At 36.2% G+C, this 26,414-nt stretch overlaps 3 protein-coding genes across 3 annotated transcripts in view; 2 read left to right on the forward strand and 1 right to left on the reverse strand.

The window, feature by feature from the left end:
- Positions 1–679, reverse strand: part of RGS4 (regulator of G protein signaling 4) — a 30,740-nt gene extending 30,061 nt beyond the window's left edge. The window contains exon 1 of the mRNA XM_068690874.1: positions 609–679. The gene's annotated coding sequence lies outside the window, so the exon portion shown is untranslated. The remainder of the gene's footprint in view (positions 1–608) is intronic.
- A 919-nt stretch (positions 680–1,598) lies between these two features.
- Positions 1,599–12,336, forward strand: RGS18 (regulator of G protein signaling 18). Its single transcript, XM_068690873.1, has 5 exons — positions 1,599–1,931; positions 2,617–2,718; positions 5,637–5,698; positions 7,979–8,145; positions 10,740–12,336. Exons 1-5 carry the CDS (start codon positions 1,813–1,815, stop codon positions 10,992–10,994), a joined length of 705 nt encoding a protein of 234 aa, XP_068546974.1. The 5' UTR covers positions 1,599–1,812; the 3' UTR covers positions 10,995–12,336.
- A 10,198-nt stretch (positions 12,337–22,534) lies between these two features.
- Positions 22,535–25,185, forward strand: RGS21 (regulator of G protein signaling 21). The gene is made up of 3 exons (XM_068690932.1): positions 22,535–22,775; positions 23,377–23,543; positions 24,529–25,185. The coding sequence occupies exons 1-3, from the start codon at positions 22,733–22,735 to the stop codon at positions 24,730–24,732; spliced, it is 414 nt and encodes a 137-aa protein (XP_068547033.1). The 5' UTR covers positions 22,535–22,732; the 3' UTR covers positions 24,733–25,185.
- Positions 25,186–26,414: the final 1,229 nt, after the last annotated feature.

Here is a 26,414-nt window from a genome sequence, read left to right on the forward strand (position 1 = left end):
TGACATATCAACACATAGACAGCATTAAACATCCATAAAAGGTGGAAAAAAGAGCTCACGTGACTACCTCTGTTGCAGAAAAGTGAAACAAAATAAAGCATTCTCTATTTATTCTTTACTTATTAGTAAAAGGCAGAATATATTATTAAAGACAGCTGTGGTTAAAGCCAGTTCACAATAAGCAGGATGTGATATATAAGCCTACTCTGAAACTGAAAATGCTGTTTAAAACCATAACCCTGCTTCTTAAAGGTTCTTGGACTACAAAAAGCAGTTTTGCACTGAATATTTTCCATTCAGTCTGATTTTAAAATTTGTGTCACAAAGATAATACTATGTATTTCTCTCTCTTTTTCTGTCTCTTTTTAAAAAATAAATTCACAGTAGATATTATTATTATTATTATTATTATTATTATTATTATTATTATTATTATTATTATTATTATTATTATTATTATTTTGGCTATGCTTCAGGAATAAGGAGTCCCAACACAGGTTTTTTTGTGTGTTTTGTATTGTTTTTTTGTTTGTTTGTTTTTGACTATGAATGCCTCAACTCTGCAGCCACGAAGAAAGGGCCATGGTATGACTCTCACCAGAACTTACCAGCATTGCATTAAGTGGCAAAACTCATGGGAAGGTGATGAGGTCACATCTTCTCTCCAGGGCTTGATATCTTACCTGAATAATCAAAATGAGACATTAGCATTAAAAAGAGAAAGACTATATAATTCTTAATCAATGAACTACTGCATAATTTAGCTATAACAAGGAGATTTCTTCTAGGACCTAGGATGGAGGTTGCTCTTCTCCAAGCCTTAACTCAACTAATAGTGAAGAGGTTTCTTTGGTAGTTGTATTATAACACCATTCTTTATTAGAATGAGAAACTTAACCGAAACTGAGCTTGTACATGAAAAGGTTATTTGTGGTGATCAGCCTAAATAAAACAGTACATTTAGGCTATGTGAACTGAAATAAGAATTTTTTGTTTATTTATTGCCAAAAAGAGAAGAAATCACAAATTTTGTGCCAAAGGACATTTTATCCAGGCTGGGAGATTGTAAATGAAAATAAAGCCACAGGTATAGAAGATAAATGAGAAGCTTTAAGTGGACAAGCTTGAAATTAGGCTTTCAACATTTCTGAAAAATGGTGTAAAAATTTAAATTTCTGCTTACAAAAATACCTGATTAACCACAGCATCATCAAGCTCTTGCAGGACAGACCAAGAGCCCCCCAGTTTCAGCTTAGCATATTGCAGATAGAGCTAACTTTGTATCCAGCTTATGGCATCTGAGACTGCAGAAAGCAGTTAAAGGTCAGCTAGAAGCTCTGCTAAGTGCTTAAAGAAAATTCTGCATGTTTTTTAATGCAAACTGATTCTCTTTGAAGTTCATTTCAGAGAAGCTATATACACTTCTCACAGGTTTTTGCAAGAAAACGATGGTACCATCCTAAGTCTGCTAAAATATCAAGTTCTGCAAGCACAAAAGCAGGAGTTGCTCTCTGCTGGTAGCTGCGTTTGTCCGTACGATCAACGGCCATTTTGCAAAGCTGTAATCTCACTTCCCTAAATGACGACTGTAAAAACAGAACTGTACTTAAAGTCCTGTGTGTGTGCAGCTGCAGTGACAGCGAAGGTGGAGAACCTCCTTCTTTCCACTACCTGCTCTGGAAACCCTTCAACAGCCAATTGGGGGCAACACAGCATGAGCACGCCTTCCTGAGCACACCAGTTACACCGATGAAACTGCTTAAGGAAGTTAAAGAAACTTTTTCTAAAGCTGGGAAGCTTTTTTAGAAGAAGATGGAAAACCCACTTCTTTTATTCCCTCAGCTAAACATTTCTGCTTCAAAGGATAAATCCTATTACAAAGTCTCGAAGTCAGCAGTTATGGAAGAGCCAAATAAAGCAAGCAAGGCTGGGTAAGTTTTAAGGTCATGCTGACACTTTGAGTGCTCTGTTTATATACAGGATTCTTCTAACATAGCTCGTGGGTATGAATTTAGGGCATAGATATTTTTATTTCTGGCCAATATATGTGAAAACTCATGAATTGCAAGCCTGGGAATTGTATGCATAAAATATTAATTTTATTTTATTTTAAGAACAAGAAACAAATAAACAAAGTAAATAAGAAAGGAAGGTTTCATAAAATTCCTAAAAATGCATTTCAAAGTGTTAATATGATCCGGGAAAGATTCTTTTTTTAAAGATTTCAAATGTCTGGAAGCAATACTTCCCTTTCCTTTGCAAAATGTTAAAAGTAGAAGATACTGAGTCAACTGTTTCATGTGTTCATGAGTTGTGTTCATGTTCTCTAACAAGAAATTTCAGCCTTCTATCTTTAAAATAAGGGAAAGAGCTGCTGAAAATGGAAAGATGTCCATTTCTCTTTGCCAGTACTTTGCATATAAATTCATGTTAATGTAAGAAGAAGAAATTCATTAATGTGAATAACATAAATAGGAGATTAACAGAAATATTACTATAAGTGAACATTTGAGGGTCGGTGATGCAGAGGCAGAGTTTCTTTTTCTTATGCAAAGAAATGGTTTGGAAAAACCTTTAAATGAGGTTGATTTAAAAGCTACCTGAATTCTGTTGTAGAGCAAAGCAGAAGAGAAATAGGCTGAGCCTTCTCCTGCAGAGATCTGAATACCACGAAAGTGAACATCTTGGTAAACCTGGAAACTTGACAAAAGCATCAAGGTAGGCATTATAAAAGACCAACAACGGGGATTCCTTCCAGGAAGTGTGACTCAGAACATTTCCTGCATTTTTGTCCGCATTCAGACTTGGCAGAGAGAAATGCTTTCAAGATCTATTTCATTTAAAAATCAGCTATGTAAACCAAACATACAGATGATACAGAATTATCTGGTACACATCAAGGTAACTCACCACTAATGTTTTCATACCACTAAGTGTACACTGGTTACCACCCACACACACATATGCATAAAAGCTTTTACTCATGTCAACAGTGCTTTTCTTAATCCACTGACTATATTGAGCAAGCATTGACTCAAAAATGAAGCTGACAAATTATTGCTTTGAAGGAAATCATATAGCTACTGGATAACACATTTTCCAAAGAATTTGTGATGCATATCCAATACTGGATATATAGTTCCTCAATAATTGCAGTAATTGACTGAACACTGTCTTGCCTCCAAAATTTAAATATCAATGTTTAAGCACTGCTGTAATATCATCTCTATTACACTGTTTCCTATTAAGTTGCAGGGTGAAATCTTGTTTTTGTTAAATTTGGTAAGAGCTTAGTTCCTGACTTCACTAGGATACCAAAATCTCAGTGATATACTAAGAATTACATTTGTAGGTCTTGACTGAAAAGAACTGCAAATGTACTGCAACTCCACGGCCTAAAATATTTGTAGTTCTTTTCTTTCCATCACAAATCACTTCAGAGATTCACATGTCATTCTTTGGTCTTCTTAAGCCTGAAGAACCTTGTTTAAGCACCTACGCATCTGGCTAATTAGGTGGTGTTTGTTGCTATCACGTCCAAATATCATGGGCATCCAAATGAAGGGATGTACTCATGATATGGAAGACTTTCCACTCTACCATCCCAGGGGATTTCATTATTATTTTTTTTCTTTTCTTTTCCCCCTCCCCCTTTCTTTCTTGTGCTGCTGTTGGCAGAAAACTTAATTCAATTGTTTTACAGTTCACCCAGAAATAGAAAACCTTGAAATTACGAACAAAGGTAAAACAGTGTTGAGAACAACCTTTTTCAGTACCTTGGTTCCAGACATGTAAAATTGTGCTAAGACTGTATCTAAAAATAGAAAGTGCAATCTCCATATCACCTGTAGGTAGACTGTACATTTCTAATACTCATTTTTATTTAAGTGGCTGATTACCCTTGGGCATCTCACACAAAGTACAGAGCCATCAAAGCATTCTTACCAGCTGTGAAAAGGCACTTTCAGACACAGATAGAATATTGATAAGGAATTCTCTGAAGAATTTCCCTCTTCTACCAGACCAACACTTCCTTGCTCAGCCAACTACATTTTACCATGTTACTCTCAGCCAGATGCTTGACTAGCATGGATTCAATTGAATAAAAGAGAAACTGGTTTTGGACTGTATATGTTTATCTTTCACTACTGCAAAACTCATTTCTCTAGCTGTAGTAATCCACTGTTCCCAGATGTATGAGTACACACAATTCGGAGAACTGCAATTTTGTACTTCCCATGATTAAAAAAAACCTCTGTAAGAGAGTGAGTTCTCTTTTTCCCCCACTCAAGAATTCCCCTACCTTATTGGCCTACTTTATTATTATTATTACTATTATTATTATTATTTAAATTTCAGTTCTCCCGCATTTGTACCGCTTGAGATCTGTTCGTCTTTCCCTAGCTAAAAATTTCATTCCTATAAGTGATGACTTCAGGAAGGAGACACATGACATCTATAAAAAAAAATAAATAAAAACACCCTCTTTTCAGTTTTGTACAAAACCAAGATCATTACTGGCTCAAACTCCTGCCCATACTCATTAGAATTTCCCTTCCTCTAAAATTCATGTTCTTAGAGATTTTGCCAAGGGAGCCCAAGCTATGTAAATCAGGCTACAGAACATACGTAAGCATCAGGCAAGAAAAAGAAATCATTTCCAAAATTGTTCAATCCATAACAACAGATTGTTCTGGTTCTCAGCCCCACTATCAACTAACCCTGGACAAGTTGCTTATGTGTGGATACTTCCAGTGCACAATGTTGTGCTACATCAAAAATGGATCTAAATATTCATACTCCTTCTTCACCTTCAGGTTTAGAACTAAACTATAGTCCTGGTCTCATAAAGTTAATTCCAGGCCTGTACCAGCTCTGGTCTACAAAAATCAACATACCGTTCAGGGTTAATTTATACAGCACACATAAAAAGTGCTTCCTGAAAATTTCATTTGGGTGAATGAAATTGGGTATTATTTTTCCCTTTCTGTATTGTTCTCTAAGACAGAATACTTGAAACCAATGAAAAATACATGTAACTTAACATCTTTGATGAATATGCGGAGTTTTATAAATAGAGTGCAGTGTCTCAGAATAGCATGATATTTGAAAGATGATTGTGGTGAACAAAGCAGACTGTATATGCTGTTACCCTAGAAGGCTGTCACCTAAGTCGTAGTGCTACAACTTCATCTTCAGCCTATAGAACTTCCCGTAGTTCACAGGCTGTGGCAACACAGCCTCAGACTCCGTGCATTCAAAACCACATCTCTGCAAGAGTATTTAAGTTTAAATAGGTGTCTGAACGGCTTCCCTTATAAGTTTTGCCATACTGCATCATCTCTATTTCCTTAAAGATTAGTAGCACAACGCAGACACTGAAGAGAAAAATCTCTGTACTGAAAATGTGCAACTCTGTATGAAAAATGTCAGGAAAAATTTTACCATGTGTTTCTGAAGTCTGAAGTAGAGTTATTAGTAATAATAAATAAAGCGTTCCTTTAGGAATATAATGTAATCAAACGCTTTGTGAAACCATGTAGAGCAGTAACAGCAATTTATAACATATATCAAAATAGCTTTGTATATACACAATACATACAATTCTTCAAAACCATCTTTTGTTTCTTAAACAGTGTGTCTCCTGAAGAAGCAGTGAAATGGGGTGAATCTTTTGACAAATTGCTTTCCCAGAAAGGTTAGTAGTTTTTTTTCCCCTCTTCCTGTTGATTATTATGATGGAAAATTGATGGAAAATTACAAAATCCAGTTGTGCATTTAAGTAGACATGGCTGTTACTTAAATTAGGTATGATGGGTCATTTGTAGCAGCATGTGTTTCTGCTCTGCTCATGTGCTTAAGCTATAGCATGCTGTCAACTACTGAAAATAGTTGAAAATAACTTTTAAGTTGGGTATTTTGCTGAACAAAGCCAAATAACAGGAAGTGAAGATTTCTTGCAATAAACTGTAAAAGGCAGCCAAAAGTTATTAAATTGTTCTGTAATGAATAAGGTGCTTTTCTGCTGTATCAGTTCTTATCAGGCACTTGGAAAAAAACATTATAATAGTGGCATACTAATAAATTATTTAGAATAGCATTCACATTAACAGAAACTGATATTATCTTTTCTGGACTAAATTTTTTGACATAGCCAAGAAGAACAGCTATCCTCTGATGAGGTAACTGCTATATTAGCATGAAAATACTGAATGACAGTTTAAAAAATGCTTGGAAATCTGCTGGCTACTCTCTCATCCATCATTTTGCCTCTGCCTAGAATCACACTGTATTGTTCCTGTGCTGTCGTATTAGCAGGCTTGTATAATAAAGGCTGAAAATGAATTTTTGTGTTATTATTATTGTATTTGGCATGAAGCAGTAGTTTTTTTGTTCTAAAATATTTCATAGTGATTATCTTCCTACTAGGGATAACTAGCCATGTGTGGCATACAGGCACTATTAAAATGAGCTTATAATAGAAAGAGGACTTGCAGACAGAAAGTGCCTCTATATTTTTATCAGGAGAAATATAAAAATAGGGAAAAAATCCAAGTTTGCATGGAAATCAAATTGCATCTTTGTACAATATATGCAAGTTTGATACTGAATTTCTTGATCAAACAGCTCATTAACATTGTGACTTTGTCTGAAGGCTAGAACTCTGAATTATCATTATCAACACATCACTCTTAGTAAAACATATCAACTTTAATGTAAAAAGCAGAAAACGGGGAGTTCTTGCTTCTTATAAATATCTATTTTTCATTGCTACATTGGCGCTACACTATTTAACACTTCTGTTAACCTTGGGAAAGTAAGAAATGTTTAAATGGACTTCAGAAGATCTAAAATGTCTGGAAGTGTCAGACCATTGCCTATTTCTGGTCCACATCTTTACTACCCTCTTTCAGGTAGATAAATTCTTCCAGAACAATTTCAGTGGTTTTAAATTCTTAAGAACCAATGGTGAAAGGCAGGTGAACTCAGTACTAAGAGTATTTGGTCATACGTTTGTGGAAATATAGGGTCCCAAGGCAGAAATCACTTGCTTCAGATATAAGAGCTATATGAGGCAACATTTGACCAAAGAATGGATTTTTCATGATGGCTGTGAGAAAGGCTTGTTACATCACCTTCATTTGAATATTGCTGAAATATTCCTGACAGCAAGACTGGAAACTTAAAAATGAAAAAAATAAAAATAGATTCTATGTACCTAAAAGAAGAACTTGTCACTTTTGACACAGCTGGTTTCTAAAACAGTGATAGGATCCAAACTGGCCATCGTTTGCAAGGGCCCATTGCTTACATAATTATCAAATCCACACGTCCCCCTCTTCCCACTCTGGATGCACGTATGATCCCACTGCACTGCTGGACACTCGATGGTTTTCAAATATGTTCCTTGAGCAGTTGACTCCAATACAATTGCATTACTTCCCCAGACTAAGCATCTTTAGGAAAGAAAATATCTTCAGCATGTGATCAATACTAGGATAAAACAAAGAAAAACAAAAAGAAAAAAGAAAAGAGAAAAGGAGAAAAGGAAAAGAAAAAGAAAAATTGTTACTGGAGAACAGTCTGCTTGTGAGCAAAGGTTCAAACTATTTATGTTAACCTAAATGTGATATTCAACTTGAGCAAAATCCATCACTTCCAGATTTATCCAGATCTTTTGATTGCTTCCATTTATAAATTCATAAGGTCTTGTTAATTAATTTTTACAGATGCTGAGAATTCTGTAATGGGAGTTACAGCACTCAGGATCATAATCAAAGAAATGCACTTAATTAAAAACTGTATATAATTTAAAATAATTATCTCTAATAGAATGTAACTCGAAGGGAGTACAACCTATTTTGTTACTTTGCATAGACTGTTTGAAAATATTAACTGTCTGATAAGTATATATATATATATATATATATATGTATTTTTTTTTTTTTTTAACACAATTCAATATTCCTTTCTGTAGCTGGACTGGATGCCTTTACAAAGTTTCTGAAAACTGAGTTCAGTGAGGAGAACATCGAGTTCTGGATAGCTTGCGAGGATTACAAGAAAAGCAAAACTACACATGAACTCTTCCCAAAAGCTAAGACCATTTATGAAACATTCATAAGGAAAGATGCACCAAAAGAGGTACAGTAAAAACGTTCTTCATTGTACACAGTATTTGTCACAAATGCATCTGATGAAATCTGCCTTTAAGAAGAGCATGCCCAGAAGCAGTGGCAACAGTTAATTGTGTACTCACTGACTTCAGAAGACTGTATCTTAAATGTCAAAACTTTGGAAGGAAGCCTGGAAGCAACTGCATAGATTATTCTTGCTGTCCTCCAGGCTCCTGGCTCCAGGCAGAAACCACTGCATGGTACTCATTTAAGTGTAAACCTTATATCTCAGGAATAAAGGTTCCTAGGGGGCTATGGAGCCAGGATGGCTGTATACAGGCTATATATGAATATAGAATACATATATATATATATTTGTATATAAAAGGGCAGTGTGTATACACACACACACAAATATATACACACATACACACAGAGTATTTTATAGGAAAAATATTAATGATAAATGTTAATGTTGCCATGGAGACTTATCAGCCAGTGTTTGTGAAAAAATATCATCTGTCTTTAAAGCCACCTTCAGAACAACTGAATAATTCTTTCATTCTCTTTAACTAGCAATTATTCATGAAATTATTACATAGCTGAGACTAAGAAGCTTTTATTTTAAAGACTACAGGAGAGTGGAAGAAACTTTTAAGTTAAACATGTCCTTTAAAGTAATAATTACAATGTTTTAAGCATAGATTTTTCTTGATTGATCTCCCTGCAAAGCCAAAGCTCTGGCTGAGCATTCTCGCTATGTTACTGACAGCACAAACACAAATAAGTTCATGTGTCAATCCTCATTAGCACTAAGGCCTTTTTGTATTACTGTAGTAGTACAAAATCTTCATATTTATGTCTTCGCATTGCTGAAATGTATTGTAAGGGAATCGGATTATAAATGAGCAAAAAGAACAATTTTGCCTGGTCTAGGAAGGAGATGAAGAGGTTGAGAAATGATGAACTCTCACTGAAATCAGGATCAGCTTCTTCAATAGGCCACTTGGACTTCCAATTTCCCGTAATTCTATCAAGTTTGAGCAGATAGCAAGTTTAGCAAGTATTAGCTAAATTAGCAAGTTTGTCACTTGCTAATACTCCTTTTCCCCGTATTATTATTACTCCTATTATTATCATTATTATTATTATTATTTTGTATTTATTTGTCAGAATAGAAGTTAAACCCTAGCTGCTACTTCCCTGTAACAAGGGTGAAAAAGGTCTAATTCTTATTTTAAGAGGATTGCAAAACGGTGCAATTTCCACTCATAATTCCCACAGATCATCTTTAAGGTTCAGATCTATTTTTAGGACAGGGGGCCAATTTGGTAGGTCCACTTGCAAAACTTATAGGCATTTTTATTGCTTTTCCTGCAGCATCTCAGAAGGGTAGACCTTACATAAAAAGAAAACCCCACAATTATTTGAGGGGCAGCAGATTGGTCTATAAGCAATTATGGTGGGGCAGCAGGCACTGATACTATCAACTCTTGAGAATGACATAAGCAAAACGATGAGCAGGATGCAAGCCGGAGAGGGGATGGGGTATGAAAGTCACACTTTGACCAACAGTAACGAAATGATTTCTTTAACTATCGTACTTTTGGTTTGCTGCATGTGGCGTGGGTGCTGTTGTGCGAAAGCAGATGGCTCTGGTGAGACTTCCTTCCTTGGGTTCAACCAAGCAGCTGAGCCCAGCCAGCAGCATCTCCCTGCAGACCACTCAGCTCTGGAACGTGCATCTCCTCTCTGACTTCTTGTCCTTCAGAGCTCTGTTACAGACATTTTTTATTGAGCACAGTTAGATAGGATCCTAAAATTGTAGGTCTGATGGAATGGACCATTATTCCATCATTAATTACTCTTCAGTTTTTAGATCTAAGCTATTTGTTATAGCTTTAAGGAAACATGTCATTTCCTTAAACAATAGCATGCTACTGAAGCAACTTTTGACTGGATCAGGAATTTCTTTTTTCTTTCAAAATAGCTTGCTTAAGCCTTTATTTGACACTTCAATAAAATCCTCACACTAAGTAAATCTTCCCAGAATTAATCCAACAGTACATGGAATAAATGATGATTTTGATATGCTTTCCACATCTCTAAAACCTCCAGAAGCCTATTACAATTATTTTAGTATTTTAATTATTAGAATTTTCTCACCTTCCTGCCACCAAAACTCTATACAGGAGTTAGAAATTTTAAATATGCACTAGCATATTCTAATGAGATGAAGTCTACATAAATCCTAAATGAGAACAGAGGGAGTTCTGCCTTAGGCTGGTGTTGCAAGCTTGACAACAGGAACTATATAAGGATCGCCATTAGCAAACCCCTTTTACTCCAATGCTACCACAGCAAACTTGATCAGTTTTGTTTTACCAGTTAGTTCACCAGTTTTTCATTGTACCAGTGACACATCTGTGAAGACTTTCTGACAGCCATTATTCAGCTAATTCTGTGGCATTCATACACAGTTGTGTAAGGGATTCAAAGGCCTCTTATCTTTCAACCAAATATAGTAACACTTTCAACCAAATATAGTATCATTGCTACAGATAACAACACAGGAAATACATTAATGTACATTAAAGAGATATACTTTTCTTCATTCTCCAGGTGAATTTGGACTTCCAAACCAAAGAAGTTACAAGTCAGAATATTGAACAGCCCCTCATCACCACCTTTGATGCAGCACAAAACACAGTCTACAGGCTGATGGAGCAAGACTGCTATCCGCGTTTCCTAAGATCTGATACTTATTTAAATTTGGTTAAGGGAAGAAATCCCGGTCGTCCCACTCTTAGGAGGCGGTCTCGATCTTTTACAGTCAATGATTTCCAGGGTGTGCGGCCAGACTTTACTGCTTGGTAATAGGAAACGCAACCCTTACAAATTCTAGCTACTGCAAGCAAACTGTATGTGTGTTCTAAAATCCAAATCCTTAGCTGGTGTAAATATGTAGAAAACAAAATTGCATGCATTTATACCAGGCCATAGTTCTGTTACCAGTGAGTAATCTCATTTATCGTAGCTAAGTGGGCACTATATATTGGCAAGACATGTTGTGTGAACCTTTTGTACAGTATTTTTTTTAACTCAGTCAAGAGCTGTTACCATATCTGAAAGAAGAATCTGAGTTTCCAACATGAAAATGTTGTTTAAAAGGCCATTTGATAACATCCATCATATATTCTGAGCCTGTATTATTTAAAACAGAGTTTCATCACAATCTGAATCTATATACACAGCCTTTGCACATAACTTTGTTTTTTGCAGTATTTCCTACACTAAGCACAGAATATTTGTGGTATTTCTCATATTGCAAAACACATGGGAACATTAGTTGGGTGAAATGTAAAAATTATATGGATTTTAACTACAGCCACTGCATAATTAAAATTTAGCTATTGCATATTTTAAGAGAATCATAAGAAAGCCTATTTAATTTTTATAGGGATATATTTTGTACTGTTTTCTTATGTGTGTCTGTTCTCTCTGTTCTCTCTATTTAAATTATTCTGTATAAATTCGCTTTGTCATCAAAAGTGTTCTATTTTTTTTTGCAACCAAACCAGCAGCAATCAAGAACCAAGAACGCTATTTTAATGCAATGTGTGTTAATATCAAGTAATGTATATATGTAAATATTCACTTTTATTTGTAAATACTCATGTTATACCACCTTTGCTACTAAACTTTGTTCTAATTTTTTTCTGCCTTTTATTTTGAAAAAGAGTCTGAAAATTAACATCTCTTGGACTAAGTAGAATAACGCTCAGTTCTACCTGTCATAAATGTACTCTCTGTGGGTATAGAGCAGGAAGGAAGAATCCCCCATTTTATTTGTTTAAAGTCATGCATATCATTTTCGTAGCAAGCATATGCAACCACCCTGTCCTTTTCTTTCAGGATTGATGCAGACATATTTAGAAACTTGGGGAAATTCTTAAAATCTTACATGTTGGTTCTGTTCAGCAACTAAGTGACTCCAGGCTTTAGTTGGAACTGTGACTTGTACACGCAGTCACCTTGCATAGAATGTAAGCTTTCTCCCTTTTCTTTCTCGTTCAGTAAATGGTCAAAGTGATGAGGTGCAGCTCATCACGAATTTTATGTTCAGTACTAATTCAGAGCATATATGAACTGCTTGTTCTGAGCACTTCATTGTCTGCTTTACTAACTTTCAATAAATCTGAAGTGATCTACTTAAAAAGTTGCCAGGATTCAGTTTATCACTATTATGTTGATTAAAACAAACAAACAAACAACAACAACAAAACACAGAAGCTTCCCTTCATTTATAATTAAATAGTAGCTATAATCAATGCCATTTCAATCAAAAGTGGTAAGCAAAGCACAGAGACGCAGAACTCACCAGGGGATGCTGCTGAGTGGCAGTGACCAGGGATCAGTGTTCTCCAAGCTCTTCGTTTTACCTGCTAAATAAATAGGAAACACATTTGCAGTTGAGGAGTGTGATCCTTCCTGATTTATTCTATTACTCTTCCCTAACCCCAAAACTCTGGGCAGAAGTTTCACACAAGTGAATGCTGCAGTCACTATTTCTAAGACTGTAAGTGGTCAGAAACCGGGCACGATGATTTGGGAATAAACTGAACGTTTTTAGCAGGTTGGTATTGTACTTCAGTCACCCTTATCAATATAAAGTGCAGCTTTGGAGCTTGTCAGCCTCCATTTTTAAAGAACTGTCAACATTCCTGTTGTCATTGTGACAGGCGTCACATGAAGGAGTGAATGCAGTGAACAGCAACTTTATAACCCAATTTCACTGCTGAAGTCGGTGTATTTGTCTAGATGGTTGATTTAGCCTTGTTCTTTGACTGTCTCCCCTAAATGTGAATCAATTCTTCTCAGAATCCTTTTAATTAAGGAATCCCTAGTATCACCAACAATGGTGCCAGAGTTCCCAGGTATTTAAAATATGCATTTTCTTATGCTTTGTATTACTAACTTTGTTTGACATAGAGAACAGACCACCTCAAGGTATTCCATTCTTTGTGGTATAATCAAATTATTCAAACCCTTAAGAAGCAGTAGCTATTACCCTATTTGGATATTATTCATATCAACGACTCACTCTGAGTCCTTTTTCTGCAAACATGTAGAGAAGACTGTCATTTTTTTCCTCATTTATTTGCATGTCCAGCTCTTGGACCTAAGGTTTTGATGTCTGAAGATGGTCTGGAAAATATAAGTTCATTATTGCCTAAACCTTTATATGCTGCCTATCCCCTTCTTGCCTTGTGCATCACTACGCAGCCATCCTTTACTGTAGATCTCACTATTTTTGCCCAATCATTCTTGCATAGTGTCTGTCTACAAGCAAGCCTCCTTTTTTCCTCCCCAAGCTAAATTATGCATGCAACCAGTTAGATGGATGAATTAACTGTTGCTCACAATACGTACCTCTGTGCACAAAAACTGAGTAGCCATTACTGCACCCAAAACGTTCTTCTGTGTGCTCACCTATCTGACTGATATCCTGCCAAATGCCTCACTTGGTAGTTCACTTGGGAGGTAGCGGTGGGTCTGTTACAACATGGGCATAAGATTTAGATGTTTGCAGCTAGATTCTCAACTGGTGTGATTCTGTTCTTCCACACCAGCTAAGAATCTGGACATTTACTCTTACCATGGATTAAATAAATTTAAAAGTCTGTGTATATTCAATACATGTCCAAAACCCAGACAAATGACAAATACAATGCTTTGGGTAAGACGTTTTCTACTCAGCAAAGAAAGCCCAGCTGTTAGACAAAAGTGTCTGTAACGATAAATATAAGTAAGCAGGCGCCCTTTGTTTCATTTCACAGAAACATGGAAAATTTTGCTTATCTCCAGGGAGGCCTTCCTCAAAACCATCACTCTGTGGTACTGACAGTGCTAGTCCCTTTTATGAGTTTTATAATGACAGCAAACAAATAAGATATTCTTGGTAGCTATTTATGCATGTATGTTTTTCAGAGATAATTATGAACCAGAACTGAATTTACAGCAGACTAATGCCATGGGAACTACTGTAAGAAGACAGTCAAGATAAACTCAGAAAAAGGAAAACAAAGGGCACAAAGATAAACCAAAATAACATAATTATCTGGCAAAAGGTTCTTTTCTAAAAGTGGCTCCTTTTAGTGGCAAAAAAATTAGTGTTCTATTGTAGTTCTGGAAAATGCACTAAACATAGATTTAGGACAAGTCTGTGATGCTTTTTCCAGGAGTCAGTGAAACAGGATTGATCAGACTAGCCTTGCACTGGTGTATTTATAGTATAAACCTCAGAACAGAGCCAAAAATCATAGTTAGGTTTCTGTAGGTTTGGCAGAATCAGTGTCATAGTTATGTAAATTGTTTATCTGACCTAGTGCAAATAATATATACAAAGCCTATTGGGCACGTATTTTTATTGGGAATTATTTTATGTAGCAGCATTTTTGTAGCATCAACACAATACTTCACCCCTGCAAAAACACTTCACTTTACTCCTTGCATATATGAACTCTTGAGACCGAATGTATGAGGGAAATAATCTACTGAATTGTGTCGGTTTGTTGCCTGTTTGGATACCCAGGTCTGATTAGATGCATTGAATTAGCTAAAATTATCATCTGCCATTCTTAGCTTGAGGGAGATTAAAATACACATGTATACATATATATATATATATATTTGGCTTTTAGGATTTGATTTGCAAAAGACAACTAATTTTTGAACTGACAAGGAACAAGAAGAATGAGATCTAACATAACGGATCTCAAAGAACAGGACAGATTTCTATCTTCCACTAATGTAGGCAATTGGTAATAAGGCTCTTATAAGCCTCTACATGCTCCAGTTTATAAGTGACTCACAAAAGGCAAGTCATTTTTTTCTCCTTTCTTTTTGTCCCCAGCTGCTCAGCCTGCCTTAGTTGACTACTGTTTTGAATGCAGTTCCATCTCCTTTCCAAATTCTTTTCCATGCTTACTGTCAAAAAAATGAAAAAAAAATGCATAAAACCATCTTCTTCTCTTCTGTGATCCATATGCTTATGCACATACACCTTGCTCAGATACCTGGCCTAGATCCCTCTCTGTTTTTTACATTACACCCAAATGCCTCAATCAAATAAGCTTTAAGCTCCTGCGTGGCTCTGTGCCAAAGATATAAATATCTTTCCTCTATACAGCATCCAACTTCCCTCCATTCCTACTTTTTTCTTGTTGCCATCCTCCATGTTTTTACACCAACCATATAGAACTGTGTTTGTAAATGCTCCCTGCTTATCTAAACCACAAGGTTTATAATTTAGAGTTTATCTTTGCCTTCGTTATGAAACGTAACTAAAATTCACTAGCATGAAATACAATAATGGACAGCAATTCATAGTTTTCAAACAGGACAGAAGATTAAGCCCAACACAATGACAAGCCCTAAACTGTTGTTTCTCCACCAGGCATTTTGCTTGTACTTTAGAAACTCTTGTTTCTACACAACTTTCCAGACTTTAAATTTTAAATTTAAAGCTACTATTGAATCCTAATGTGGACTGTTTTCCTCTGGGGAACATACACGTACATCGCACAGGTGACGTGAGTGCAGGCACTCAGAAGTGAGAGATATACTTTCAATAGTCTTCTACAAAAGTAAGGCAACCAAGAACATCTATATTTTGGTTTTCCTTTTCATCCATTTCCTAGCACAGCTTGGCTTGGGACCCACCACCAGCAAGGCACCACTTAAGAGAAGACTGATATGGAGAATTATGGTTCAAGAGCCTTCTGAGGCATCATGCCTACCTTTCATACATTCTTGTTTTAGTGCAATTCACACCCATCTCCAAGCACAAGGTCGCAAAACGGTTTTTTACATTTGCACTATATAGGCTCCTTCCGCAAACTGACGTTTTGTGAAGTCTGATGTTATATAAATAAGAGTTTATTCATCCAGGACATGATCTGTGACAAACAATCTGCCAGCTAGTGCTAAATAAGAATCTTCAAAGTTGCACGTTTTCTTGAGAATTGTCAATTCTCCTCTACTGTAGATTTGTGTTAGTATAGGATTTGGAAATCATGCATATAAGGAGCCTAGAATGATGTAAAACATTTTGACAGATTGTTCTTGAAATCAAATCTTTTACCTGAAGGGCACACTTTGCTTGGGTGGAAAATAACAGCTTATTTCCTTATGCAAAAAAACCCTCAGTGGCACGCCACAGAGATATTCACATGGAAAAAAAAAAAAAAAAAGTAGTAAGTTGACCGCACCATGCTATTAGAAGGTGGAAGGCAGACATTTGCATAGTGCTGTGATTAAAATGTATTTGCATCCCATATGACAGGTGGTGGTTCCCTTTTACTTGGATGTTGGCCGTACTCCACTCATCTTGGCTTCTCCCGATGTCAGAAAGGTAGTAAAGTCTACATGTACTTGAATTACTTGGACCAAGAGAACATTAACTTTTCTGCCGAGGTTATGTTATACAGAACACTATCCAACAAGGCTCAGTGTGGAATGGATTCAACAGAGGCCAGGGGCTGAAGGGCAATGACAAATTGAACCTGATCCAGGGGAAACGCCAAAACTGCTGTTGGAGAGCGTGACCTTTTCTTACGTTGAGTACAAGGTGAGTACAAGGCAACCCTGTCAGGAACATATATAAATGCAACCGATTTCTTAGGCTAATACACCAAGAGTTTGAACGTGAGCAGATGTTTTATGCTGCCTGTTGAGATAAGTATCTAGCTCAGGTGTGGCTCAGTGGAACACAAAATGACTTGCTTAATTTCCCTAATCAGCCAATAGCTTTTCATAAAAGCAGATAACTTAGTGAAAACAACGCATAAAGATACATAAAAATTGAAAGACAAATACCATTAAAAAGTCAAGAAGTAAGCCTTAAAGTTCAAAAGATTCAAATACTTAATAAATCAATGGTTCTTATCAGGTAACATCAGCAAGGGAAACGTGCAACTGATAGATCCACGTTCCCTTTCCTACAGTGCTAGCTCTCCTACAGCCTGTCAAATGCAGGAGACTCGGAAATCCATAGTGCAGTCAACAGTTTTAAGTCAGAAGCCTCATAGATTTTTTTTTTTTTTTAATACACTGAAATCAGCTAACCAGATATGGGTCTGAGCTACTTTGCAAGTCCAGTTTGGGTTATTAGTGAACTGAAGCAGCAAACATCAACAACACCAGCTGGATCCAGATTTCCAGAAAGTTTGGAAATAATTCTGTGCAATTTCCAGCCCATCTCTAGTACATCTTCATATTTCTTTTTGTTTGCTTAATACAGTATATTATGAATAATTAACACATCTGCACAAGCAGCTGATGGATTTATTTTGTAATACAGAGACAATTATTCTCATTATGAAATTTCAGTAAAATATTAGGATTCCTTTTCAGAAATTATTAAATTCCAAACAGAGGAGTTATACAACAGAAATTCTTAAACTTCTTATACTAACAGCTACTCATTATGGGAAGAGGTGACTGTCTAACTTCGGTATAGTATAGTTGTGATATCTGTACTGGGATAAGAAGAATAAGCCTACTACCTGGTGATGATTGTTATATCTTCTTTGCAAGAGTCACATGCTGCCAAAAGGATACCTGAAAATAGACTGTATTTCTGGAATACAATCAGCTTACATTCACTAAGCAGGCACCGGGCAGCATATTACACGATGGTGAAAGTCTCTCATTTGTTTTTTGTACTTTTGTGAACTGTGATCAGGTTCCCACTAAGCACCTGGCCAGCTGACACCTATTTCATCAAACCATCAGCACAGAAATATCATGTGGCTGCCAGTCAAGCAAGGTAAAGGCCCAAATGGGCCAGGGAGCTTAAGCTATCCTATTTACACCAGAGACATTCTTCCAAACACAGGCTGGGGCACGCTGCACGCTGGCAGATGATATGGGGAAGGTAATACTGTGCTTCCCAAGGTCCCTGGGAGCTGCCTGTCTTTGCCAGCTTCCAGTGATAAATACCCCTTAAAATGCAATAGCAATCTGATTGCGTCCAGCTAGTTACTTTGTGCGCTAGTCAGAACACTTGTGGGTGTGAGCACCTACTAAAGGCAGTAATACTGAGCCTGAAAGCATCTTGTCTGGATGCCTAAAGACTAAGCAAATCATGATGTCGAAAATGAGGCACTTACTTGCAAATGGAAGTTACATTACAGAGCATCCTGCATTATCCCCAGCTGGCAGTTCAGTATCAGTTTTAAGACCTGAGCCCTTGCATCTAAATTATTATCCTTCGTGTCTTGCTTTCCAATAGATTTCACAACTACATTAACCATATCTTGCTCTATTCTCAAGGCAAAAAATATTTTTTCTACACCACAGAAGAGATTAAGAGCATAACACAATAAATGCGTGTTTTTTAATTATACGTTCAGACACTCTTTATATGCTGTTTACTGTTCACAGTTAGTGTCAAATTAATGGTTAATTCATCTGAACTTGAAAAGAAATTCTGTACACACTGAAGAACATTAATATCCCTCCCCACATTACAAATACACACTATCTTCATGCTGGATTTAGCAAGTTCATCTCCAAATTATGAAATCACAGCCATGTTATTTAATAACAAATACACTGATTACATGAAAACCGGCCAAAAATAAGTACGTTCAGTTAGTTTCAGTAAGTTTGCACAGCCTTCTATTTCCGTATTAAAATGCTAAATCAGTGATCATGAACCATAAAAACAAAATTTCAATGGTCATTGAACATGAACTAACAAACTAAAAATGTCTCACTGTTAGAAAATTCAAGTTTTAACTATTTACAGTCTGTCCAGCCACAATCTCTATAAATCAATATTGTTTACATTTTGTACTGTGTTTATTCTCTTTTACCAGGCTCAAAACTGGGACTAAATCAGTCACAAATGATTTAATGTAACTTCAGATACTGGAGGTTTGCCCCCTGCCTGTAAGATGCTGAAGTTAGTCTTAATAACACAATGGATGGAAGGGTTTTGGTTCTGTCTGGCACTATGTTATAGTCCAGGGTATATATTCTGTAGAAATGAGACAAAATAACTAATTAAGGGAAATGAGAAGCACTGTAGAGAACCAGGTTGATAGTTAATATTTCTGTCATTCTAATATTACTTGCAGAAGCAGGTGGATTTGAAGGTAAGAAATTTGAAATGGGAAGAAAACAAGATCCACATTTTGCTGCCAGGAATCTTGTTTAGCATTAAAAAAGTAGGACTGGGTCATCATTTCTAGTTTTCTACTATCAAAGGCAATAATGTAAAATTATCTCTTTCATAAATATATCAAGCTCTGTCTTTGAAGAACAGAGGAGTATAGAGGACAAAGATCCTACTGGGAGACCGTTAACAATGACACTTTCTGAAGCCTCCTTCTGATTTCCAGCCTAAAATTACTCACTGTCTGTTTATAACCGTTTGTTCTTTTTACTAATATGTTCCTTAAGCTAAAATATGTATATATTTTCCCCTCCATTAAAGGAGAATAAGGGAAGCTGGGTAGACTGGCTGAGCAAAGGATGATGCAGCAGCACAAGATTTGGAGGGAGGCAGGAAACCAGCCAGGAAGCCTGCTTGATCAGGAGAGCAAGGAGCACACAGGGAAAGAAAAAAGCTGAGGAGGAAAGAATAGAGAAAGAGCAGAGAGATCACATAAAGAGCAAAAGACAAAATGATATGAGAATGTTTCTGGGGCAGAATGGTGCTTCTAGAAGGGAACAACACAGAATGAGTTAAGACTGGAAGAAATCATCGCATCAAAATTTTCAAAAATCACATGATATCATTTGTAGCAGTATCAATGTGAGCAGTCTTGCTTGAATAAACAACAGAGAATGGTAAAAGGGCCTTAGACCTTCAAGATGTATAAGGTAATGGATAAGTTATATATGTACTTAGTGCAGATACAACATAAGAACAAATAAATATAATGAAAAATTGCTAGTTATGTGCACTGAATCTGTTTTCATTCCTTGTTTTCCACTTTCAGTAAGCCAAACACAAAATAATTTCTCTGATAAGATGTTGTTCAGAGCATAAATGTGTTTTAAAAGATATTTGCATATAAATTGTATTAAATTAAAATAACTACCTTTGGTAAATTAAGATAGAAGGGTGAAATTCTATTTTTCTGCTTTATTTTTCTGGTGAAAAATGAGCCACGTTTCTGAAAGAAAAATTTAAAGGAGGTGTTATAAACAGGTTGTCAATTTGCATCGTACTCTTTGGTGATTCACGTGCTAATTGTATTGTTCCTACTGTCACATTACCTTCAGCTTGAAGATCAGTCAGAAAAAGAAATTCTGCTCTACCTGTGACAGGCAGACAGTGGAACAAAAATGCCAGTGAAGTGAGTTGCTTTTTATGGCTATTTTAATCTTAGGAGATTTGTGGGATGGTCCTTGCATTTTGAATGACCTGGACAGTTTTTATTTTCTCTCCCCCTTTACAGTGTTATGTTTTGGTTCCTTGTTGTCAATTCTGCTTGCTATTCCTATTCAAGTAAATCCAAAGAGATCAGCGAGATCATTCTCCAAGTGATAAACAAACATTAAATTAAATAACATTACTCATGAGGAAGAGAAGCAGAATTAGGTTCATACTGTCTTGTCTTCATCTTTCATTATGCGTCTTTTTTTGACAGGAAAATTCTTAAGTGCTCACTGAAGCACCCCAAAATTTGTTAGATTTGATTTGTTTATTACCGTAGCTAAAAGAAATTCTCTGCTGATTAATCCCATTAGCACACGACACCTCACAAAGTACTACATAATGCTACATTTAGGTTTCATTTATTTTTAATCCAGACCGAATATATTTGCACTCCAGTTTCCCTCCTGTATGTGTGCATATGTATGTCTAAATATATATATTTTAATTCTGTTTGAATTAGACTGCATTTTGTGCAGTCTAGCTATAAGCAAATTGACAACTACAAAAATGCTTCCTTCCTAAAGTTGTCAGTGCAAAAATAAATTGTAATTTTTATAAACATAACTGCAGTTACTTAATATGATGCCATCACATAAGCTTTTGATAAATTTATAATTGTAAATACACACTGGTACACACAGTGGCACAAAGTAAGTGTTCTTGTATCAGTGCCACAAGCCCAGCCCAGAGGAAGCAGCACAGCACGCTCAGGCAGGTGCTCCAGCAGAGCAGAGACCTTTTCAACTCCATTTTTGGTGCTCCAGCAGAGCTTTTCCACCCCATTTTTGGCGCACCCACTTTTCTCACCCCTTGGTATCACGGCCAATTAGTCACCTAGTGCCTTGTGATTCTTTTCCGACCCAGTGACGACCTCCTGTACTTTTGGTGAGGCCTGTCTGCCCTCAGGACACCAGCTGCGGCCTAGGCTGCAGGCAGAACATTAAGCTCCCTGAATTTGCATGTCTGAAACCAAAAAGACCAGCTTAGAAGAACCTTTCAGTACAGAGTGACTAACCTCCAAAAAAATTATTATTATTATTATTATTATTATTATTATTATTTAAGATTTCTGTTTCTGGTAAAAATTCAGGGATTTGTTTTGATTCTGCACTGAAACGAAATGTTTCCAAATTTTCCAGTTCTCCCTTTCTTACCACCAAATGAGAAAGAGGATGCACACAAATGATCCCAGAGCTGCCAGTATGTCAAGTGACTACTATGTTCACACAGAACGTAAATTAAGTTTCAGATTCCCCGCTGTCATAACCTATATGAGATAGATAACCACAGGATTAGAAAGTTGGTTTCCTCTCTAGCTATTTGTATAAAATATGACAGTTTCAACAAAAGCAGCATGAGATGGTCTAAACTGAATATGAATGAAGCCTTCCCACATTACAAGAAAAAAAAAAAATCCCCCCACTTAGCACGCAGTTCCCTTATCTGACGCCCTTCTGCCTGTCAGAGCTTGTGGGTGCCCGCTGCTGGCCTCCACACCACGCCTTGCTTCCGAACCACCTTGGACTTCTTCAGAGCACTGAGGTAGAAGCAAGGCTCCGTTTAGTTCAGTGTCTCATTTCTAACAGAAGCCTACAGCAAGTTACAAATGAAGAGCAAAAGCTAAGAATTTGTTCAATTGTTTTATACCACTAAGAAACTGAAGAAATGCCCATTATCCTGCCACTGTTAGCTAGTATGGTAAACGTTTGGATAATTCTACTCAGTCCAAGGAAAAAAAGTGTCAAATTAATGGTTAATTCATCTGAACTTGAAAAGAAATTCTGTACACACTGAAGAACATTAACATCCCTCCTATGCCTTTATTGTAGTTCAACCAATTGTTGTTCAACCAATTGTTGTTCAACCAATTACTGCTGTCTCTTGGGTGAATGATCCAGTTGCCAGTGCTAAATAACATCCTACTTTATGAGTCTATATGGTTCTCTACACTCTTAAAAAAAAATAAAAAAGAAAAGAAAAATGTGTCACGCTTTGTGCTGACTTTCTGCTGTTCAATAGGCAGGGTAATATGAACTACCCTGTTCCCTCAATGAATAGCCAAATAATAGAGTAGTTACCGCGGCCTGCAAAGGCAAAAGATCACAATGCTATTTTCAAGGATAGATGTTGTTTCCACAGGTCAAACATTGAGGAAACAATGGCTTCGTCTGACTCCGTAGATACGCTACTAGCTAATAAAGGTAAGGAGTACTTGAAGAATAGTAAACAGAACACAACCACGTGTCAAACCAACTCCCAGACATTGCCGTCAGGTTTGCACACTGGTGCCCACCCAATTCGCCACATGCTTTGAGCCACACCAGTGCTACCAGTGCTATGGCTGGAGGCATCTGAGCTTGAATCAATTTCGGACTTACTGCTTGAAAGGAGATGAAGGTGCTGTCTGGCCGGGCTAACCTCAGCTCTACAAGCAGCATGACACCACAGTAAGAACTCATTTCCATTGTGCTGCTTAGTCCAGGGGTCAGCCCCAAATCCTCAGCAACCATGTCCTAAATCTCCTTTTGAACTAGCAGCATTAGAGATACCAAACAACACTGGGAAGGTACTTGGAATATTCCGCAGTTAATTCTAAAAGAAGTCCAATCAACACCTTAACACTGCTCGTTTATTCTCCTATTTATTTCCCACACAACAGCCTCGTTGGGCTAACTCCTGGATGACAGACAATAAGTGACTCTACATACCCCATATATATGTATATACATACACACACAGATATATAAACTGCATTGGTCTTTTGGCTTTCCTCTACCCATCATCTCATGCATTTTTCTCCAGATGGCTTGGAGGCTTTTAGGAAGTTTTTGAAGTCAGAGTTCAGTGAGGAGAATGTAGAGTTCTGGCTGGCTTGCGAGGACTTCAAAAAAACCAAGTCCTCCACCAAGATCACTTTAAAAGCCCAAAGGATTTATTCTGACTTTATAGAAGCTGATGCTCCAAAGGAGGTAAATACTTTTTTGCATGTACTTTGGGTACTTACTGAAGATGGGAATAAAATGGAAAGTTCAGGTCCAAAGTTCCTGGAAGGACAGAAAACACTGTTCAATGTGGTTTCTCTTCCATTTTTATGACAATCGTTTACCAGGTGGAAAACACTGTGAAACTCTGAAGCAAACAAAGATCTCTTATGGTTGAATGCAATATGCAACATTCTTCACATGGGGCATGTGTTTATCTCACCTTCAGAAATTTGTCTTATGATTTAAGGAAATATATGTTCAATACAATTTGCTTTCCCTAACTGTTTTCATGCAATAAGCATAATTTCCTCCATGTTCTAGGTACAAGCATATTGGGATGTTAATGATTGTATCTGTTCATTTTATTTTGTACAGATTTTTTTTGCCGTGATGAATATTAAAATGTAAACTTGCAAAAATTTCTATCACAGTATTCCATTTTATCATTATTTAAAAAAAAAAAAACAAAACTCATTGTGGAGGAACAAATTGCTAATTAATTGTTGCTTAGATGTATGATTCCTGAAAAACTTTAATGCTGATGTTTTTTGCTCTTGACAGTGACCATGCTTTGAATGTCTCCATATCTTATGCATGATCAAAATCCATTTAATTACTATTAAGAGCAAAAAATCCTTGCTAAATGAGTAAGGCCCAAACCTAAACTGATGTGGAATATCTTCATCTCTAATTTACTTTGTAGTAAACTATACTTCATAGGATTTTGTCTGACAAGATGAGATAATCAGAAACAAGTCCCCCCCCCTCTTTTTTTTTTCAGTGATGCCAACTTTTAAAGAAGCAAATAAAATACAAAATTCAGCATGCTAGAAAAGAAGGGAAGACCTCCCTGCTAATTTGCATCAGCCAGGATATATGGGAGGAAGGTCAACTGCTGATTGTTTCCTGTACACAGACTTCAGCTTTTCAGTCAAAATGAAATTGATTTTTTCCTCCTTTCTTCCTACAGATAAATATTGACTTCCATACCAGAAACCACATCTCTCAGAACATCTCCGAGCCTACCCTCAGTTGCTTTGATGACGCTCAAAGGTTAATTTATAGTCTTATGGCAAAGGACTCTTTTCCCAGGTTTCTAAGGTCAAACGAGTATAAGGAACTAGTAAAGAAGCAACAGAATAGAAATCAAAAAAGGTGGCTCCCATTTTTGTGAAAATGGAAATGGGAAAGACTTGAGTGTTTATGAATTTATAAATGTCTCCTGTTGCAGATCAGTACAGGTAATATTTTATTAAAGTGATAGTAGAAACCAGAACTAGTGTGTTTTTAAGTATGATAAATATATGATTTTTTTTTTTTTTCTGTTAAATTTGGCGGAGAAGTATCCTAGAAACAGAATGGAAACAAGCTAAGACATTTGAATTAACTTTTCAGTTAAGAAAAAAATGAAAAGAAAAGAAAGAAGTTTGCTGTTAAATTTTCCAATACTTTCTTTGTTAGTCAAAGTGTTTTCACATTTTGTAAACGGAATGTTCTGGTTTCCTGGTTTGCCATTGGTTTTTCTTTAGAAGTATGGCCTCAAAAAATAAATTCCTTTCAAGGAACTTAAATACTTTTATTCACCTTCTTATTTGTAATCGGTAAAATAAATAAATAAATAAATAAATAAATAAATAAATAAATAAATAGAAGTTAAAAACCTCTTTTATCAGGTTCTGTTCCAGTTCAAAAAATGGAGAAATACAAGAAATATGGTAGATACCATACTGTGTATGATAATAAATTAAGGAGAATATTTAATAAACAGACGCTTTCTGACAAATGTTCCTGGCATTTAGAATGTTTCACTATGAAACAGTGAATGTTTCATACTACAGCCCTCTTTAATACTTTCTTTGGGTTTATTTCATTTAATTTTTTCATTGAAATTTTTCATTTATTAATTGCATAGGCATTTTGGAAAAGAAGTGGAAACCTTTGTACATTTTCTATTAAAAATTCATTTTCTTTGCTTTTCCAAATGTATTAATTGTACTGTCTACTTACACTCATGACAAAGTAATGTCAGTAATGATTTTTTTTTTTTTCCAATGAAATAAAGGTAAGCACAAAAGTAGGCCAACAGTTTTAGACAAATAACCACATAAATCAGAATTTAGTGCATGGTGTCACAAGATATAAAAAGATTCTAGTACAATCTTTGCATGTCTACAAGCACGCACACAATGAATGATCTCATTCATTGCTACTAGAGGATTTACTGCATATCTTTAGGTGAAGGAAGGAGCTATGGCATGCTCTTCAGGAAAAAAGCATTCTAAACCATATGGGACAGGAAGAATATTCACAATAGAAAATAGTTCTAAACATAAGAGACAAAAATAAGATTTAAAAACAAACAAACAACAACAGAAAAACACCAACCAACTTTCATTTGATATGAATTTAATTCTCTTGCTTTGAGCTGCTCTAAATCTCCAGGGATCCCTCCCCTTTTTTGGAACCCTGTTCCTCTTGCCTTCTACATACCATTGCATCCTATACACAAAAGATCCTCTCTATTTTATCAAACTAAATTAAAGAACAAGTTTGTTTAGACAATACAGGACATTAAGTAGTCTGGAAGCCCTAATATGCTGCTCTCAGTTATATACTTAGGTACCACAGCTTATGGAGGTGAATTTGGTGTAAAATAGCTACTCTGTGATACCCACAGCCTAGGCTATTACCTACATTTTCTTCTTGCTTTCTGCATTTCTTTTCATTTCTTTATTCCCCAGCATTAGTGGTTAACAGAGAAATGAACATGAGCACTGAGGTTGAGCTACAAGGAGGATGTGGTTTTGTTCTGCAGTCCCACAGCTACCATTCATTTTGCAATGATACTTCAGTGGA

This window comes from Anas acuta, chromosome 8 (genome assembly GCF_963932015.1).
Source record: "Anas acuta chromosome 8, bAnaAcu1.1, whole genome shotgun sequence".
Taxonomy (NCBI): Eukaryota; Metazoa; Chordata; class Aves; order Anseriformes; family Anatidae; genus Anas; species Anas acuta.